The sequence below is a fragment of the Danio rerio genome, chromosome 12, assembly GCF_049306965.1.
Source record: "Danio rerio strain Tuebingen ecotype United States chromosome 12, GRCz12tu, whole genome shotgun sequence".
NCBI classification, from domain to species: domain Eukaryota; kingdom Metazoa; phylum Chordata; class Actinopteri; order Cypriniformes; family Danionidae; genus Danio; species Danio rerio.
In genome coordinates this window covers 29,783,106-29,805,568 of record NC_133187.1, presented here as the reverse complement: position 1 = coordinate 29,805,568, position 22,463 = coordinate 29,783,106, and the positions used below count along the sequence as shown (strand labels likewise).

The 22,463-nt window shown below is 34.6% G+C and overlaps 1 protein-coding gene across 1 annotated transcript in view; it reads right to left on the bottom strand.

Moving 5' to 3' along the window:
• cacna1g (calcium channel, voltage-dependent, T type, alpha 1G subunit) overlaps window positions 1-22,463 on the bottom strand; it is a 403,764-nt gene that overhangs the window by 141,854 nt on the left and 239,447 nt on the right. The window contains exons 11-14 of the mRNA XM_073918537.1: window positions 7,751-7,902; window positions 7,024-7,209; window positions 6,820-6,934; window positions 5,268-5,423 (exon numbers count right to left, since the gene is read on the bottom strand). Of these exons, the coding sequence (XP_073774638.1) occupies window positions 5,268-5,423; window positions 6,820-6,934; window positions 7,024-7,209; window positions 7,751-7,902 (609 nt within the window). The remainder of the gene's footprint in view (window positions 1-5,267; window positions 5,424-6,819; window positions 6,935-7,023; window positions 7,210-7,750; window positions 7,903-22,463) is intronic.

Sequence of the window (22,463 nt, the reverse complement as noted above, 5' to 3'; positions counted from 1 at the left end):
TTTGTGCCAGCTTTTGTAGCCTCTTTTATTGAAAAAGATATGAGAATTGCACACAAGATTATTTATTTTTGCATATGATTTACTATTATTATTATTGTTATTATCATTATTATTGTTATTATTATTATTATTATTATTATTATTATTAATGTATTATTATTATTATTATTATTATTATTATTATAAAATTACTATTAGTAGTATTATCATTATTAATATTATAATTATAATAATAATAATTATTATTATTAAATTAGTATTAGTAGCATCATCGTTATTAATATTATAATTATTATTATTATTATTATTAGTAGTAGTAGTAGTAGTAGTAGTAGTAGTATATTATTATATTTATTATTATTATTATTATTATTATTATTATTATTACTATTATTACTATTGCTACTACTACTACTACTACAATCATTATATAAAACTTTAAAGTTTTTATATAATTTTTAACCAAACAAATGCAGCTTTGGTGGGAATAATAAAACCAGAATAATAAAGAATCCAGATTTATTCTTCAAACTTAATGGACAGATCACTGAACAAGCTGATATATAGTTTACAGCAGTGCCAGTGCAACTACAGTATGTGAAGCTATTTGCTCCAGTGGACGGGACATTACGCTGCTGAAGGGACATTCATTCTGGCCCCTTGATCTCTCTCTGCTTCACACGCGTCATTCAGTCACCAGTTTCCCCAGCAACCCTGACGCACTGAAAAGTTCGGCCATCTAAAAATAAACACCATGTTTATAGAAAACTAAGGTTAAAATATTAAGCCAACTACAGTGTTTGTTGATTGTAGTGGAAAGTGAAACGATACCTTATCAGATCAGTTTGGATAATACTATAAAATCTAATGCACTTAGTAAAGGTAAGACAAGGCAGACAAGGGTCAGCTGAGGGTAGGCTATCCTCTCGTATTTAAGTATGAAGTTTATTTTGAAAGCAGCATAATTTCCTCTGAGCTGCCATGATGCAGTATGAAAGCTATTTCTGTCTGGCAGACAGGCACATAAGCGGCACGCTCATCTTTTAGAGAGAAGGGGAAAGGGCAAAAAAAATTGATCTCCGTCCAGATAATACCTTCTTTCAAGTCAACTAAAATGGTCTGTGAGTTCATCCACACTAAGAACTTTCATTTTCCATCTTATTATGCTAATTATAATGAATGACAAACCAATTTTCAATTACGTGTTTTGTTGCTCAAATGAGGTGTTGCAGGGAAAGAAGCACTTGATTTTTTTGATTCATCTGTTTGTTATTCCAACAATGATTTTGCTCAATTGAACAATAAATCAACATCTAGAGATACCATTTTCATTAAATGTTTTTTTTTATTTGCTTAATTAACTTTGTGAGCCAAAAATGACTAAAAACAATGTCACATTTGTTTTAAAATCCAGTACAAATAACATTTCAGTAAAATGTACAAAAATACAATGTCATCTTACCTCATTCCATATAAATCAGTCATCTAATCTTGATATTTTTACTAATACATTTTTAAAATGTATTTAATTTTGCATGGTAGGTACCTGCGTGCTTCATTTTGTTCCTTTCCAAAGAGACGGTAATAAAACAACCCCTCCACCCAAAATGATACATAGGTTCCACATTTATATCTCTGATTTATCTTAGTCTGGCCATTTTTTTGGTCTGTGTCTGTCTGTCTTTCTGTCAGAGAAGAATGGTTGCTATGCATTGGGAGATAAGTGGTCTCATAAGATCATGGAAAAAATAAGGTGATAAAGAAAAAAAGAATGAAGGAAGGAGTTCTGCATGAGAAGAGTGAGGAGTAGACGCTTTTACAAACAGAACAAGAAACGCTTCTAGTTAAATAAATAATAGTTGGCAGTGTCCTAAACAGGCATGACAAGACAAAGCAACAAGCATTTCAAGTGTCTGTCCTAACCAGCTGTGACAATAACACAACATTTTGTCAGTTGCTGCTGTATTTCTCTGGTGCGGTGGCCCAATTTAGTTCACGTATCGGCCATCTTGGAAATACTCCCAGGCAGCTATTTTCCCTACAACTGCTACTGTAACTATCTAAATATAAAAATTTAAGTAAATATTCTTTTATCATGATGCCTTCTTTTGGCTGCAATAAAAAAAGTAGTAGCTCCGTCCCAGAAGACCAATTATATACAATTCACTTAAACATCAGGTGTGTCCTAAATCGCATTCCTACAGTATGCACTATTCTAGGCCATTTTATAAAATAAATAGTGTTAGTAGTGCATTCACACTGAAAATCTAAAAAGAATAAGTGTTCTTAAAATACCAGGATGATAAACTTATTCAACCATTAAAATGAATATGCTCACATATTGGAAGGGGTGGAGATTTGCACACTGACGTTGAAATACTTTATTTATTTTGGATTGTGAAAGCCAAATTCTCCTACGAGAATAATTATAGCGCCTCCTGGTGGTAAATGTGGTTATACTCGTGGCAGGTATTATTTGGCTGTCTGATCATTTATTATTTCACTAATTTGGCAACCATCAAATGACATCTGGGAAACGGTTTGAATTTCAGCTTAGTAAAAAAAAAAACATCAGTGTTCCATTTGGGACGACACTACATTCATATACTATGCTGTGGAGTATGTAAGTGCAAAAGTACACAGTGTGTCATTTGGGACGCAGCTTTATGTACTACATTATGTACTCTAATGCCTAATTCACGTTCATTATTTAAGGTTAAATTAACGTATTATTTGGATATTTAAAGTTTTCATTTTCTCTCTGTGAGAGCTCAGACTCACGTGTGGATTACAGTGTGCGGCACGCGCGACAACAATAACTTACGTGTCTAAGGAGGATTATTGTTTACCTGCGAGCTGTTCTCAACTGCAAACGCTGGGATCTGGAATCGTTTGTAGTATTCTCTTCATAAAGACGCGGCTGTAGTTGCTGGTGATTGTCCTGTCTCTACAGATTTGGTAAGTGAGCGACCAGTGCTCTTTGTTTATTCAGTTTGTTCGTATCTAACAAACTATTGCACAGAGTGTAAACACGTTAGCACCACAACCAAACTTTAACCTCGTGTAGGGTTTTTACCGCATTTAGTGACCGGAATAACACGCGCGGCTTTCTGACGCTATGCCGTGTGAATCTAAGTTTCTGGGAAATGCGGAGGTTTTTTTTCTCTCATTCGCCGTGCGGTATCAAACATTGCATGAAAAATACACGCTTAGAGCAGCTCCTCGAATCAAATATCTCGTGTGTCGCGAGGGGCATGAATGAATTCCCTGAATGAAAGAGCCAAACTGCAGTTAAAGTCCACCATTTAATAATTTGGCTAATAATTCGACTACAGATGTCCATGTAGGTTAAACACCATCACATTCTCCTGTATGTATGTGTGTGTGTGTGTGTGTGTGTGTATTTTGACTCTGAAACTCGCGCGTGCCCAAATAGACACTCCCACACCATCCCACTTTTCTTCCTCCGACACTCCCCCCTAAACAGAGCTGGACACGCCCACTTTTCGGACTTTTTCCAAAGAAGAGGTGTGAAAACACCCTGCTGAAACGAGGGGGTTTCATGGCCCTTTAAGGCATAATATCAGGGGTGTTATATAAAGCCAATATTGACCATTACTGTTACATTTAAAAATAAATACCAAACATATAATAATATACGCACACATATTACTGTACAAATGTCTTCTTTCTCACCAGCCACGGAAGAAGCATCAAGCGCAAGTGATGTACATGTTAAATCAATGCAAAGACAAGAATAGACATCCTGCGGAGTAATACATATGAATAACGCGATTCACGCAAATGAAGTATTGCGCATTTTGCCTGAATTGTTCGAGTTCCACTAAAGTGGACCTCAGAATAGATCTAGTGGATTCAGACATGGCTACAAATGTATCGACGCTGTTTATCAGCTTTCCTATAGCACATAAAGTACAGGTATTCTCTCAATAAAATCCATGTTAGCCATCTAGCACCAAAGCTAGAGTCACTGGGGAGACAAAAGCCCTGCCCATCATGCAAATCTGCGTCTATTGCTCAGTAAATTTGATGCGTGAATAAAGCCGTTTTGATGCACAAATGAAGCGAGTGAACTCAAAATGTCTATTTCAGTGCCAATAACGCAATTTATCCACGCCCACCGCATCTGGTGTGAACACAGCTTCAGGCCATCAAAGCTATTATTTTAACTTCAGAAGAGTTTAAAAAAGGGCGACATAGTGGCTCAGTGGTTAGCACTGTCGCCTCACAGAAAGAAGGTTGCTGGTTCGAGTCCCAGCTGAGCCAGTTGGCATTTCTGTGTGGAGATAGCATATTCTTCCTATGTTGGTGTGGATGTGAGAGTGTATGGTTATTTCCCAGTAATAGATTGCAGCTCGTAGAGCATCTGCTGCGTAAAACACATATTCTGGATAAGTTGTTTGTTCCTTCCACCGTGGCGACCCCGGCAACTTTTATTTAAAAAATTTAGAAAAACCTGAAAAGAACTAAAGCTTTAGCCAGTAATATACTGTAGCTATGTTATTATTCTAAATGTGTACATACAGTATTTTAATTAAGATAAAATATCTCTTAGTGTAAACACACACTCAAAAATGTCAAAGGAAAGACTTTCTTCTTTGCCTGTATATAAGTACAGGTTTTATGTACAATTTATTCTATTAACGCTATTAAACTAGCTAAATTCAAAATAAACTAGCATTCTACTTTAACTACTTCTGCTATGAGTAATATATTATAGCCTAAATCAGCAATATAAGGTGTTGAGCCATGCAGCTTTACACAGAAAGAAACTTAGACCTAAAATTGCTCCTCACATATATCAAACATCAAAAAAAGGATGAGAGGAGATTGATATGGAAGTTTAACTTGTCAAGTCCTTCAAGTTCAATCCTTGAACTTTAAAAGAAGAGGATTTGGTCAAGTGAAGCATAATGAAAAGTCATGAAAGTACAAGGTACGTGCTCTTAGTTTCACGCTTTTCAGCTGTGGAGTGGAGTGTGAGAATGCGCGCAAACAGATTGGCTGTGATTTTGAGTGTCGAGCGGCATTTTCGCTTTCAGCCTGGACAGAAAAATTGCTTTTCACTTGAATCTTGTCAAGTCGTGTCTGTTTAGGACAAAGTGTTAGACGGAGAGGTACAAGAGTGAGCTCGAGAAGAAAGATAAGGTGCTAGACTCTAAAGGACAAAGAGGAGATGACAGACTGCGAAATGTGGAGGGAAAAAAGGGTGAAAATGCAGAGGATATGTTGGAGACTGGCTTTACCTCTGTTTGGAATCCCTCCACTAAGATAGCAACTAAGAGGTTAAACAAGACATAATTCCCAAAGGTCATGAGGGCGATGAAGTACAGAGCAGCCACAGGAGAGGTGGAGGCCATCCCGTTGTACAGCACTTTATTCCAGTCCTCCTGAGTCAGGATCTGGTATGCAGTGACATAGTAGACAAACATCAGAAACAAATATTCAACTACCATTTGCACTTGCACAAAATTTTGGGGTACTTTTTTATGCTTTTGAAATAATTGCTTCATGTCAGTCATGTCAGCATTTATTTGATCAAATGTAAATTTAAAATACAACTCTCTGGAATTTTCAATCAATCAATCAATCAATCAATCAATCAATCAATCAATCAACCTTAATTTATTTTAAAACTACAGTTTATTTTTGTGCTGGCAAAATTGATTAAAAATGTTTTCGTTTTTTTTGTATACTGTGGCATACTTCAATAACATATCTTGCTAAAAAAACTGTGATAATAAAAATTTAATTGAAATAGAAAACATAAAAACAACTCACAATGTCATCCCTTTAGTTAATCTATCATCTAAAATTAATAAACATTGATAAACACTGTAATAAATGCACTGTTTATTGTCAGTTAAAGAAATGTAATGTTTAATGTTTATGCATATCAATTAAATATGTTTAAATTAGATTTTATTATAAAACATTAAATAAATTAAAATAAAGATACCTTTTGATTTCAATAATAGATTGGTACATGTAAAAATTTTCAAGAATTTCTTTTTTTTATGTTATTTTACATTCTTCAGTCAACAAAACAATAAAAATTTTGGCTTAACGCCTTCCTTGTTTGGAAAAAAAAAAAGTTAAAATCTCAAAATGTAATTATTTAATTGAATGTAGATCAATATTTCCTAAAATAAGCCATCTAAAAGATCAGATTTAAGCAACTTAATTAAATAATTAAGCAATGTTTATTTAATTTAATGTAATTTAATGTAATTTAATTTAATGTAATTTAATTTAATTTAATTTAATTTAATTTAATTTAATTTAATTTAATTTAATTTAATTTAATTTAATTTAATTTAATTTAATTTATAAAATGTGCATTGCATGACCATTTGTATATATCTGGGCTATAAAAAATCTGGGCAAATATTTAATAGTAATTAATCAATTAAAGTTTGTTTAGATAGAATTTAAGTGTGTGTATTGTGTATATTTAGTATGTCTACTATATAAATACACACATGTATACACATTTATTTTTTCAGATATATAATAGATATAAAATATTTGTGTATATGATCCAAATTTTAAATATTTATGTACACAATTGTTTTATATAGTTTTGTTTCCATGTATGTCTTTGTATCACATATAAATAATAAATATATATAATACATACATATAGTCAAAACAAACTTTTATTTCGGATACAATTAATCGCAACAACAAAAATAGATGTAGGGCACATTTACGTAATATTTGGTGCTGTATGTTTATGATTTCATCACTTGGATGCTTAATCAAAATTGGTGCTTGTGTATGCTGCAGGAATCTTGCCTGAAAAACTGTAACAATGGCCCACAGTAAAGAATCAAAGTTCTTTCGGTCGGGAAGTGTGTCTCCATCTCTCTCAGAGCCAAATTTACACCCAAACAAGTGCATGCCTAGAATGCTGAAAAACAAAATGATGAAATACAATTAAATCTGAACGAACTGAATGCACAGCACATTCAAACATCAGAAAATCAATTCTCATCTTGCCTGAAAATGAATATGAAAAGCATCAGAAGCATGCAGAAGGTGGCAACATTGTCCATGGTCTTCATGAGGACCACCAACTGCCTCTGCAAGGCGGGCATAAAGCGGACCAACTTCAACACCCGCATCAGCCTGAAGGTCCTCAGCACCGATAAACCTCCTCCCTGCTGGCCAACAATCTCCCAAACACTGTCAACATACATAAACACACATATCTGACATATATATATATATATCTATATATATAGCAAAAAAGTGCATTATTTCAGTAAAAATATTATTTAAATATATACTATATATAATTAAATAAAGCATTTAATGAAAACAAAACTGATATTCAATGAACAACCATCACAACAATGAATTGGGTTACCATGGAAACCAACATATGACCGCTCCTCCCCTCCAAGCAAAACCACAGAATATCCATGAAACATGTTGATCATTAATAACTGCGAGAGCCCATCACAACAGTACCACGCTAAATCTTTCGCTTGTTCAGACATCTCAGTATATGCTAATTTATGTCAGTAGTGAATAGATGGGCGTGAAATTGCAGCACTCATCATGACAGCTGACAGTCATCAGACTGAACAGGCAACAGATGTCCCATCATTCAGTAATAGCTGCATTCAGTCTGCCTGTCACTGCTGTGAAATAACACACTGAAATGAAGATGAACATCAACAAATAGTGGCACAGGCAGCGTTATTAACAGGAGCACACGTACCTGATTACAACAATAATGCCGTCAAAGATGTTGTACGGGTTCTTGATGTACCCAAAAGGCCCATAGACTAGCAGTTTCAGAAGCATCTCCAGCACAAACAAACTGGTGAAGACGATGTTGCTTATTTCCAGAGCATTTGTCAACTCATCAGGCTGGAAAAGAATAAACAAAGAACCAAAACTATCATAGAGTTGCTATTGTGTGCCACATCAGTACTTTTGAGAAAGTCACAGAAAGCTGTATAAATGAATAAAAAAAAATTTCAAAGATTGGGTAATTAAAAAAGTGCTCTAAAAAAGGCACTAATTTAAAAAAATAATAAAAAAAAACAAAAAAACAAAAAAAAAAAAAAACAAAGATATGAACATAATGCAAGAACACAAATTTTCATTAAAACAGCACATAACCAAAAATAAATAAATAAATAAATTACAAAAATTGGTAGGAACTCAAATATGTGCTTCTATGAACCATGCATTGATTTTTAATCGACCTACAGATTGACATTTATAATAAAATAAAATAAAACAAAATTAAATTAAAATAAATGTAATTAAATTTAATTAAATTTGTTTAAATTAAATTTAATTAAATTTATTTAAATTGCCAAAAATAAAATAAACAAATAAAAAATATATAAAAATAAAACTAAATAAATTACATAAAATTGCGAAAAATAAAGTAAAATAAATGACAACGGACAACAATGGACGACTATCTATTAAATTTTGTTATATAAGTTAACTGTTTTACCATCTTTTCATTTCTGTACCTTTTCAATATCAATTATACTAATATAGAAAACTGCTCCAAGTGTTAGATTTTCAAGTGTTGTGTGCACACTTCAAGTACATTAAAATGATTAAAATCAATGAAATACATAAATCAAAAGCTTTTTGGATCAGTACATTCCCAACAATAACTATAGAAACTGTAGCATAAAAAAACACATTATTGCAACAGCATCTCAGACAGTCTGAAGGCAGACCTAAAAAATAAGCTGCGCTAACTGATTTTCAGAACATTTGTATTTCAATCATGTATACTCATATATACATAAAAATACTTGAAATCACAAAGCTTGAATGTGCTTGAAATGCTAGAAGAGAACTTGCTGGCTCACAAACATCAAACACATTGAGCTGCTACTTTTTTCTCTAACTGGTGATAAAGGATTATCCACAAACTATTGAAACTTCAGTGCCTGACTGTCTTCAATGCAGATCCTTAAGACTGGCTCAAAAACATCATACACTAACACAGACTTGTTTACAGCAAAAATAGCTAAAAACCCTTCAAATAGGTTATTTGCAGTATATTAGGACTTGTTTTTTGCACATTTTTAAGGAAGCTTATTTCAGGGTTTCTGCAGGTTTCAGCAAGTAAAATTTAAGACTTTAAGACATTTTTAAAACTATTATGAATGAAATTTTAGACTCATACAGGTCTAAGTAGTTTTTTTTTTTTAGTTCCAACTGAAGTCATAATCAAACTAAGGAGAAATTAAATAAAGACGTGGAGTATTCCTATTGTAGTCGCATTTTAGGAGAGCTGTACAGACATGTAAACACTTTAATCACTCTCATACCACTTTGTTGTACTTCGTGGTACATTTTGCAACAGGACACAAACACGGCAGTTGTCAGGCTTTTGACAACAAACAAATGAGAATGGTTGCACCAGAAATCACCTACTACTCAAGTTGGTATTTGTTAAATTTGAATTTAATACACGACCATGTTACATCATTCGTTAGGATAAAAGTTCTATATAGTATAAATGTGAGTAGTATGAATGGAACTAGAATGTGCAGCATCCACCATTCTTCATTATCACGAGACCAACCTGCATCAGTTGTATTATTCCCATTCATGAATTCTCTCAAGTGGCATCATGGAATAGTGTATCGTCCATTGGATGAACACCTCAGAATCTCAAAAGTGGTACTTCTGAGAGTACTTCTCACATACTGTATTTGCAATACTATGAATTTGAACATACTATACGCATACTGTTTTTAGCAGACTATATTGTATAAGTATGAGATTTGCGTAAATTAAACTATGTACGGTAACATGGAACACCAAAGGAATATTCAAAAAGTAACTCATGTAAACACCTCAATCATATTATTGTCTTATTCAGATTATGGCAAATAAGTTGATTAATGATGTCCATGTAAACAGAGTCACTGCTTCTTTGCCTTTATTTTGAATGTATAGTCAATACTAGGCATGCAGTTCATATGAGCAGGGTAAAGTAAATCAAGGACATGATGGAAAAAATAATTTAAATTCTTTTTAAAGGTTGGCAGAGCAATTACAAAGTATTGTTCTCTTTATACACAGACTCACAGATCAGATCTCGAGAAGATATAAGAAAAAGATGTTATTAAACACACACACACACACACAAACACACACACACACACACACACACACACACACACACACACACACACACAAATCTGCTCAACTCTGAAGGGCCAAAATAATATTTTGTTCTCATATAATTAAACAGAACACACACTCGCTTTCACGGCTTCATTTTTTCCAATAGCTTGCAGTGCAGAGTGTGCTAGATAAAATAATGCAAGGATTAACTTTCTGACATCTCAAACATCAAGTTTTCTCATTGTTCTTCAGAGCGCATTGTCTCGAACCAACTTAAATCTCCGATACAGGTGAACTACAAAAGAAGAACAGCAGATATGCTGGTGTAATTGATGTTGTTGATAGTTCGGTATGCAGAGAGAGGGTTTTTTTATTTTTTTATGAGGCACGGGTGAATTAAAGGAGAGACATATGGGGCCGGTTCATATTTCGCTTCAGTTTTTTCGATTGTAAAAATGAGACTGGGCAAGAGACCCAGCACGCATAACACATTCTTGAAACATCACGGCTAGCTGGGTTTAATGAACAGAGTCTTAAACGGCTGAAAACAAAACACAACATCCCCAAGCACGCAACTATTTGCCTATGAAAACTAACAGTGGTTTTAAGACCCGTTTAGACAGGTCGCCCAACTCAAGAGCTTTAAATGATGACAAAAACTATGTAATCGTTTTACCAAGATGATCGTTTCCGCTAAGTAATGAGGAAAAAATACAATTACATACAGCGCATGAAATGAAAAATAACATCTATATTAGCTAATAGAATTAAAAGTAATCTAATCAGATGGAGAAGTGGTCCATGGAGCACGATGATGAAGTGTGGGGCTATTTGTGGCTGTCGAGGTGTTTCACAGAGGTAGGGAAGGAAGCCAACTGAATTTTTTTTGATGTTGTTTCTGGAACTGAGCAGCTCAGGGTTGGGCATAGTCTACCCAGCTGGAGCTTTTGCACTTGGCCTCTTTATAGGGTAAAACCCTTAAGTTCAAATCAGGATCACTTGTAGGAAAAGAAGATTGGTGTAGACTGTGTGTGTTTGCGTGTGTGTGTGTGTGTGTGTAAGTGTGTGCCTTGTTAAACTGATGTGTCTTTTATCAAGTTTGTATTTATCAGTGTACATTTCAGTGCTCTCCACAGATTTGAAATATACTTGCTTTGGTAGCTGGATTGAAACACACCTTTTACTCAGAGCACTTTAATGGTTAACATTGTAAGACAAACTAATTTGTTTTTACTAAATATTTACCAATATTTTTGTTTATTATGACACAGTTTTACAGTTTTTTATTCAACTGGTTAAAGGTTTTTAAAAATTCTTTTTAAATAAAAAAATCACTAGATCTATATTTCTTACGTTCATGCTATTTGTATAGTGATGTGACACTGGACAAGGGAGTGCAGATTCAAACGCAGGTTGGTCAGGCCAGCAACAGTGGTCAGTACAGGCAGGCTACAGACAACATAAACAAACAAAGCAACAAAGCAAAGGTCTAACACGGAAGGTCAGCGCAAGGAAAACATATCGTAATATTTATAACAGTATAAGAAGACTCAGCAAAGTCTGTGTGTCTGTGTGCTGTACAAATAGTCCAACTTATCAGTCTTTGAGCAGCTTCAGCTGTGTGAGTGTAATCGATGGAGACTTAGATCACTGGTAAACCATATGCACCCATTGACAGGTAAGGTCTGCTGCTGACATTTTGTACAGTATTGCCAAGGCATTTTAGATGTATAAAATATGTAATATACAGTTATGTGCATATTCTTGGCAATAGCATTAATCTGGTAAAGTCACATACATATCTAAATGAACCTTTATTATGCTAATGAGCATCTATAGCCTATTTTTTTTTCTTTTATTCAGTTTTGTGGAAATAAGTTGTGTCCTGTGATAAGCTCAGATTTCACATAATGTCATTTTAATTGTTACATTTTCTAGTTTAATTTATTTTAATTGTGTTTACATGGTGCAGCACAGTGGTGCAGTGGGTAGCACTATCGCCTCACAGCAAGAAGATTGCTGGTTCGAGTCCGGGGTAGGTCAGGTGGCATTTCTGTGTGTGAGTTTACATGTTCTACCCTTTTTTGTGTTGGTTTCCTCTGGGTGCTCTGGTTTCCCCCACAAGTCCAAAAACATGCGGTATAGGTGAATTGGTTAGGCAAAATTGTCCGTAGTGTATGAGTGTGAATGAGTATCTAAAGATGTTTCTCAGTGATGGGTTGCAGCTGGAAGGGCTGCAACATTAAAACATTAGCTGGATGAGTTAATTGCCGCACTAAGATCGAGTAAAACTAATAGCGAGATGCACCCTTGGTCAGCAACTAAGAGTAAATCATTGGTTATTTTCACTAATGCGGTTTCTGTACTGTAATGAGCCCTGAAACCTGACTGAAACACTTCCAAAACATTGTTCGTCTGCCGAAAGGAGCATAATTGAGTAGAAACAACTTTTTCTAGTATTTTAGACATAAATGGAAGATTTGTAATATAATAGCTAGTTGTTATGTTCAAAACATTGATCAGTAATAGTAATTTTTAGTAGTAATTTTTATTACTACTTATTACTTAATATTACTTATTATTACTGAATTTTTAGTAGTAAAAAATAATAGTAATTTTTATAATTTAATATTAACTTAGTAAGTAATTTATTATCGTTTTAGCAAATAGTGAATGTAGATAGATTTGTAATCGTAATGTAATAAATAAAGCACATTTCGTTCACTTTTGGAACTTGTTGACTATGTTAATATGATTTTACCATCACTGTAATCATCAGAGTCACAGTAGCTTCCCCGGTACATCCGACATCTGGCTGAATTTTCTCAAATACAAACTGCTCAAATACAAGAATAAAACGTCAATTATTTAAATAAGGCAAATGTGCATCCTCTCCAAGTATATAGTAAAGTTTTTCTGACTTTGTTATTAAAGAATGAATTATTTCTCTCGCTCTCACAGCTGTGGCTTATACGTAGGCTTAAAGAAAAAGGTAATACAAAAATGTGCTTTTAAACTGACAACTTTAAAAACAAAAGCAAAATCCCAGAGATTTAGAAACCTAGACTGGATGCATTTTTAAGTGCCAAAGTGCATCTTTGTAGGTCTGCAGAGCATGTGACTATTTGTGGGAGTATTGACAGTTCTCTCGCACACTGACCAAGCAGTAGCTTACGAAAACGGGTAAACGAGAGAAGATTTTCTACTGGTTAATCGATTGCTGATGTTTGGGTAATGGACAGAAACAAATAAGAAAAAGGATGATATACTAGTAAAAAAATAAATGTCACTAAATATACTCAGGCAGCCATTATTGTACACCTGGGCAGCCAGGTTAAGTAAAGTCTATGGATGCATGGAGAAGCATTGCATTTGAATAAAAAAATAAAAATGGTTATTCATTCATTTATTTTAGAGGTCGCCACAGCGGAATGAACCGCCAACTATTTCAGCATACTGTATGTTTTAGGCAGCGGATGCCCCTCTGCAACCCAGTAAAGGAAAATACACTTACACACTCACACACACACTCACACACACACACACACACACACACACACACACACACTCATACCCTAAGGGCTATTTAGCTTATTCAATTCACCTATAGCGCATGTCTTTGGACTATGGGGGAAACCCGAGCATCTAGCGGTGAAACGGGGAAAACATACAAACTCAGAAATGACAACTGGCCCAAGCAAAACTTGAACCATCAACCTTTTTGCTGTTAGGTGACAATGCTAACCACTGAGCCACTGTGCTGCCTTTAAAAATGGTTAAAACTTTCATAATGTCGGTGTGTGGCAGCTATTAACGCTAGTCTGAATTAATCTTGCACACCGTTCACAAATCAGTTTGTTAAAAAGGGCACAGTATTGTAGGAATGAAATAAACAAGGGTTCTGCTGTGTCTTTGTTTAAAATAATTTTAATTGGTGAAATTGCAAAATCAGAAAATATTGTGCATACATTTCTGGGAAAATGGTCCTCTTCCTCAAATCCTTTCTGCTTAATGTTTCTTGCATCACAAAAACAAAAAACAAAAAAAAAAACAATATATTATGGTCTAGACTGTAAGCCATGCTTTTTGCTTAAAGAGGTCAAATAGAGGAGCATCCACAGGGGAAACTCAGACAAGCTTGAATTTTAGACCTTTTTCAGTTAAACTGATCTTGAAGTGAAATCTGTCAGCAGCTGCTTTCTGCTATCAGTGTCTGCTCAGTCCAGCACACAGTTAATGCAAGTTCGGCATCCTTTAATCTAATTTTACAGCTCCTATAATCTGAAAATATGAAACATGAAGGCATATGGGCACATATAGTATACTTGGGTTCAAAATTTAAAATGTGTTCAATTATATATACACTTGACAAAACTGAAGTTATATACAATTGTAATTTGTAATATACAATCAATTATAAAAAAAAAAAGTCTATAATAATAATAATTATAATAATAATAATAATAAAACTTTACAATCTATTATAAATAAATAAATAAATGAATAAATAACAGTCTATATTAATAATAATAACAACAATAATATTTACATTTACAATCGATTAAAAATAAATAATTTATATTATCATATTATTATTATTATTATTATTATTATTATCAACAACATATAACTTTACTATTCATTATAAATAAATAAGACAGTCAACAACAATAATAATAATAATAATAATAATAATAATAACAACAACAACAACAACAACAAAAACCATAATAATAATATAACTTTACAATCCATTATAAATAAATAAGATACATAAGGTTATAATAATAATATAACAATTATTATTATTATTATTATTATTATTATTATTATTATTATTATTATTATTATTATTAGTATTTATTCATTTTCTTATCGACTTAGTCCCTTTATTAAACCAGGGAGAATGAACCGCCAACTTATTCAGCACGTTTTTATGCAGCGGATGCTCTTCCTTCCAGCCGCAACCCATCTTTTGGAAACATCCACACACACTCATACACTACGGACAATTTAGCCTACCCAATTCACCTGTGCAGCATGTCTTTGGACTGTGGGGGAAACCGGAGCACCCAGGGGAAACCCATGCGAATATGAGGAGAACATGCAAACTCCACACAGAAACGCCAACTGACCCAGCCGAGGATCGACCCAGCGACCTTCTTGCTGTGAGGTGACAGCACTACCTACTGCGCCACTACGTCGCGTAAAATTATTATTTTTTCTTAATTCTTCTTCTTATTATTATTATAGTACTATCACTACTATTACAACTACTACTTTATAAAAACCACTAGTAGAAATAATAAATTATTAAAAATATAAATATAAATTAATAGACAAATAGACAACATAGAATGATTGTGATAATTTTATATTGTAAATGATTGTAGCAAAAAGACAACAAGAACAAGTGAAAGTGGCAATTAAAAACCCACAATGTTCTGCCATAACTGCTGGAAGCCAAAGAACCTCAAACACTCTTTATTCTGAATAAGGCTTTATAGTGTTCAAGAGAAAATGGCAGTGATGGCCACTTCCCAAGTATGAGATATGTGTTTCCTCATTACCAGCAATGACTAGTTCGGGCTTTACGTCCAGCAAAAAACGAAACTGTTTAAAATAATCTATGATGAGCAGTAGAGATTGTTTCACTGAAGCAAAAACTAGCTGGTCTCATTTCCTTTCATTATATAACCTCATTACGGCTCAAATGGCTTGTGGACATGCTAAAAGTTCACCACATGTTCACCACATAATGGTTTAAATACCCTGAAACTATTCACTAAGTAAAAAAGTCTAGTCTAAAGTAAATAATTTAATAATATATGTGTATTTGAAATTATTTTCTCAAACAACCCATGCAATCAACACCCACACAATACATCCTCTGATCTGAGGATAGGAGCTCATTTATGTATTTGAAACAATAACTAAGCTTAACGGTCATTACAGAGATTATGTGAAGTCCCAGGGCAAGTGCTGAAACAAAGCAAGCAACCCTCAGTGCTCATTAACTTTCAGAGCCATTGCAACAATAACCTTTATGGCCCCAATAGCACATTAGGAAGGAAAGGGGCTAAAAAGAAGAAAAAAACTAGGACAACTTAGGAGGAAGAGATTGAAAGAAAGTGATTTCCAACAGAAATGCATGCTGGGATTGGGTATTTGGTTGATGAGTAACTTGAAATTGTGTGGATTTTTTATGATACTGAAAATAATTTTTTATTACTAACACAGGTTAGAGGGATGAGAAGCACATGAACCAGACCATGCTGCAACCTGCACCGCCAGTCCACAGGGGCTTAACTATAGTGCATGTAGGATTTAGTGCTTAAAAAAGTTTACTTTAAAGCATGTCAACAAGATTCTTGAACTAAAAATAAATATTGATCAACATGGAACCTGCTGTAGCTTCCCAACAAAATTGGATTACTTAAGTTAAAAGTGTTCAACTATTTGAAAATAAAGTGAAACCATTTGATGTTAATATTCAAACAGATGCATGGCAAAATCTTATTTATTGAACATTAATAATTAATCTCTGTTCTGATCATCTGAAATTTAAAAATTTCATTAAGCATTTAAATACATCAAACAAATACATCACCAGATACATAATTAAAATTTTAATGTAAATCCTTATCATTTATCATCCATGTTGCGTGGGTTTGAATTGAGATCACAATCTTTTCATGTTTAATTGTGCAGCTTTACACCAAATGTATTAACGCAGGCTAAACAAACAGTGACAGAAAACACCTTTAATTAATAACCTAAGAAACCATTTAGTTAGGTCCCCCCACAATGTTTTCCGTCATCATTCCCTGCTAAAAAATCCAGCTTAAACCAGCCTAGGCTTGTTGGCTGGTTTTAGCTGGTCAACCAGGCTGGTTTTAGAGGGGTTTTGGCCACTTCCAGGCTGATTTCCAGCCATTTCCAGCCTGGTCTTAGCTGGTCAGGCTGGAAAATGACCAGCTAAATCCAGCTAAAACCAGCTTGACCAGCCTGGTTTAAGCTGGACATTGCTGGTTTTGGCTGGGCTCCCAGCCTGGCTAGGCTGGTCAAGCTGGTTTTAGCTGGCCATCTCCCAGCCTAACCAGCTAAGACCAGGCTGGAAATGGCTGGAAACCAGCCTGGAAGTGGCCAAAACCCCTCTAAAACCAGCCTGGTTGACCAGCGAAAACCAGCCAACCAGCCTAGGCTGGTTTAAGCTAGATTTTTCAGCAGGGTTATATTTTACAGGGAGGCCAAAATGCTTTCATACACGTGATTTGAATGATGCGGGAGGCATCTCTCTGCAATCGTTAAAAATGTTGGATTAGCCTACAAGTTCAAAAAAAGTTATTGATCCGTGGGTCACATGCGTTCTAAACTGTGGGTTGTGATGTGATTCCATACGGAAATGCCAACTGACCCAGCCAGAACTCAAACCAGCAACCTTCTTACAACAGAGCTAACCATTGAGGCACTGTTGAAGCAATCTTCAAGAAGACAGTGCTAACCATTGAGCCACCATGCCGCCCAACTATACTATACTATACTATACTATACTATACTATACTATACTATACTATACTATACTATACTATACTACACTATACTATACTATACTATACTAAAACATCAGTATCCAATAATATTTTTATTTGAACAAGTTTGAGATTTTAGACTCGTTTAAAACACAAGTGCTTTACTTAATTTTAAAAACATGTCAGCTACATGTACATTAGAGTCAATTCCAACAACAATTACTGAAAGAGTAAGAGTACTACCTGTAGTAGACGAACCTCTTCTTAATCTCATCAACTCTTTTTTTATCTTCAGGTCATATTCCAAATCCTTTCAAGCTAGTTGTTATTAAGCCTATTATCAAGAAACCACAACTGGAACCCAGCAACCTAGGTAATTATAGGCATATTTCAAATCTTCCATTTATGTCTAAAATACTAGAAAATGTTGTTTCTGCCAAATTATGCTAACTATGTTTTTAAAGTGTTTCAGTTAGGTTTCAGGCCTCATCACAGTACAGAAACCATGAAAATAACCAACAATTTACTCTTAGCCGCTGACCAAGGGTGCGTCTCAATACTAGTTTTACTTGATCTCAGTGCTGCATTTGACACCATCGACCACAATATCCTCATAGATTGGTTTAAGTCACACTTAACTGTCTGTTACCAGTTTGTAAATATAAATGGACAGCTTTCACAAATCAGCCCAGTAAAGTATGGGGTGCCTCAAGGACACCCCATTCTTAAATATAACTATGCTTATATAGTAGTTATATAAACCCATGTTTATATAACTACTATTTTCATTTATAACACTTCATTTTTACATCTCGTTTAAATATACTATAAACAGCAGCTATGCTAATTGTTTTTTCGTTATTCACTAAATCCACCTGGGCATACTCATCCCGAGGGTCCCAGAGTTTATGCAGCGCCATTGATTTGATCCAAGACCCGTGAAGACATGATGTCAAAGTATCCATAACTCTTGACCAGGCCGTATCCTGAGCCGATGCTGTGGTGGTTATGGAGAAGTGGAGTGCATGAGACTGATTCCTGTAAGACCACAGTGAGAGACAAGTCCCCGCATTAATCCTGTGGGCCAGCCTGATCACCCGCCAGTGACCTACTAACACCTGCAGTTCTCCACAATAGACATCCAACGTTCTCCAGCCTCCGGCGCCTAGGAAGTTTGGCCAGAGGAAAAATGGTTGTGCTCAAAAGAGCCTAGTTTCTCTCAAGGCTTTTCTTTCCTTCACTTCGTATGTTGGTGAAGTCTTTTTTCCTCACCATTGGCTTGCTTGGATTGGGACTTGTGGAGCTGCGCATAAATGTATTTGCTCTTCAGTGTTTGAACCTTTAGCAATGAAATTTAAACCACACTGAACTAAACTAAACTGAACTTTTTCTCTGAAATCTGGACTTTACTAGAACCTCTATGTCAAGCGGCTTTGAAACAATCTACATTGTAAAAGCAATATATAAATAAACTTGAATTGAATTCAATGTCCTGTCTGGAATCCTTCATACATTGTATTCACAATTCATAACTCTGGTTTTACTATACCTTTTAATCAAATAAATGCAGCTTTTGTAAGAATAAGAGACTTACAGGAGAATTACATTATTTTAAAACCCCAAACTTTTAAACCCCAGATTATTTTGGAGAATCCTATTTAGATAGTTGTATGGCTATAATAATCATTATGAGTCAAATCCTAAAAGGTAACTATGGAGGCAAACATCCCTTTCTGGCTCAAACAGTTGACAGATATATAACCCGAAATGGAAAGCAAACAGAAACAACGCCAAGAAATAAAAGAAACCGAATGGGCCCGAGGAGCTTCTGAACAACCTGGGCTAAAGGTAGAATGTGAAAACCGATGGAAAAGAGAGATGGAGACATGCCTGCGGATTTATTTTTAACCTCTAAAATAAAGGCATACACTTCGGCTCTGTAAATACCTGCCATGTGCTTAGGTTTAGTATGGTTTTGGTGTGTAAGATCAATTGATCAACATGTCTCCTCTCCAAGAAACAGAGTCTGGAAGGAGGCCACAGAGAAAACTGCTCAGATCATTGTAGCACAGTCTCTTCTGCCTGTTTTTCTCAGTCATTCACACATTCCCTGCTTTGGCCACACTGTGAATCTCCACTTGATCTTAACTTCATCCAGCTATGTGTGATTTTTCCATCTGTTCCACACAATGGAATACCAAAACTGGACAAGACGACATCAAATACCGTTTTGAAGCCCACTAGCAACATTTCAAACGTAGAAACGATAAACAAAGCTGGAACTGTTGCAACCGAGAGCCACTTCTTCATTCCAAAGTGGGTTGAGGAAAAAAAGAAAGTGATGCAGGATTGTCAGTGATTGGGAGAGAGGAACTCAGACAAGAATGAAAGCAAAAGGGCAAAAGAAGCTTCAGGAATGTGAAATAGTAACAGATGCAATTAGCCAGATTGGAAGTTTTATGAGGATCAAAAAACCCAAGTGACCTTGTGCATCCAAATTCTTGCTCTATCTCAGACTCCAATTCTCCAGATGGACCGCTCTGTAAAGACGGCGCTCACTGCCAGATTTCCCCGGGAGTTTACAGGGAACAAAACGCGAGGAGAGACAAAAGAAGCCCTGAGGGGGAGGGGAACGCCATCCATATGTGTGTGTTAGCTTCCTCCAGGCTACGACAAACACCACAGACAACGTCTCCAAGTATTAAGACAAGCAAAACAGAGTAAAAGATTCCTTTTTTGTTACATGCCCATCAAATGCACACCCTCAATTATGCATTAGCATTTAAAAGTAGTGCCCTTCGGTAAAAAAAAAAAAATGCTGTGTTCCACACAATCATTTTAAGTTGGAACAACATGATAAAATTAAGTTCAAGTCAAGTCGATTTGAGATTTTTTTTTCATTCTATTACATGTGTGGACATGGCTGGCCGATAAAAACAGTATTGGTATTTATTTACCATACAACATTGTCAATAACGATAAACAAAAGTTCGGTATGAGGTTTCGGCACAATAGTTTTATTAAAATGTGGCTGCTGAGCATGCACCTTGAAAGGAATGCCAGTAAGCTTATGGTGTAAGTTTGTCATTTCCAGTAAGTGGAAAAGGGCAGACCCTCTTTTAGATGTTTTCTTTTTCTGAGGTAGAGAAAGTGGCTCAGAGCTTCAAATACTTCAGAAACCAAAGTAAAATAACTAAAGCTCTATGTACTTTATTTTTAGAATATTTATTGTTATAATGTTTTGTTTTTCCTTTGATGTAAGTGTTTTGTACTGCTTCTTGCTCCTTGTTGCAGTTGTAACATTTTTAATTTATTTGATTTATTTTAATAGTAAACATGCTTTGCGATGTTGATTGTTCCCTGTTTTGTGATGTTTACTTTTTGCAACAATAAAAAAAAAAAAGTTTGTCATTTCTAATGGAGGCGTGCGACTTGACCCGACTTGACTCGACATGGTGTGCAAGAGGTGGACACGTGACGTGTGTGCATTTTCAGGTGCACCTTAAAAAAACATCAATGCAGCAATGGTTTGTCCATTTGTTATCCACTGAGAAAACAGTTAATGGTCGAATAGTTACAAGACACCAGGGGAGCGCTTGTCACTTTAGGTAATATTAACAACACATGTGAAAATGAGTACTGTAAAGCAGCAAGGAAATTTAAAATAAAAAAAAAATGTAAGGATGTCACCAGAGTGGCTTTTTGGTTTCTTTTCTTGTGCATCCCAGCCACTAGCTCCCCATCTGAAAGATTTTCTAGCATGGGGGCAATGTAGTCATTGAACTTCAGAATTTGTAATGTTGCAATCTGTATTTGATTAATGAAGGTTAGTTCCTTAACTCGAAAGCTCATATTTATCATAATTTTTTTTGTTAACAGAGTATTGTTTATCATTATTATGACACCTTACAGATTTGATCTACCTTTACCATTGCACACACTTTTTAACATTTTATTTATCAAGTTTAAGAGTCTCTTTAACACTTATGTTTATTTTGTAATAAAGAGATAAAAAATGTGTTTCAATATTTTTGTTGTTGACTACTAAAACTATTTGCCTTAGTAATGTTGGTAAATTAAAATAAAGTGGTGATAATTAATAATAAAGTAATAAAAAAAACATATTTTTAATTATTGTTGAAAATATTCAATAATTATTGATACTGAACTATATGAAACCTGATATCATGATCTTTTTTTTTTTTTTTTTTTTTTTTTTTGCAATTTCGCCTAGCCCTAGTGGACATACAGAGGATTGGAAATGGTGAACAATCGCAGGACAACAGTGCTAAATAATTAATCATAAATTCAAACACAACACTGGACATAAGAGCTATTTCAAAAACCTACTCAACTTAAAATTAAGGCAACAAACTTCAGGACATTTTTTAGTTTATTCAACTTAAATCAAGTGAAGTGCAGTAATTGGGTTCAAAGCTGAGTCAACTCAAAAATGTCCTGAAGTTTGTTGCCTTCAAATTTTAAGTTAAGTCAACTTTGTTTTGGTTTTATTTTTAGTGTATGCATAGCTAACATATACTATAAGTTACTTAACTATACACATAAGATGTTGTGCAGGATATTGCACAAGAGAGATATTAAAAGTTGAAGCAAGCAGCGCAACATGATTGTAGTACATTTATAGTAAACATTGTTTTCCTTTAGTTAACTTATTAGTTTTTATTCCTTAAATTAGTTAAATTATTAGTCTTAATTCCTTAAATGTAAAAGTTTTTTTTTAAGTTGAAGCAAGCATCACAACATGTATATTTATAGTAAACATTGTTT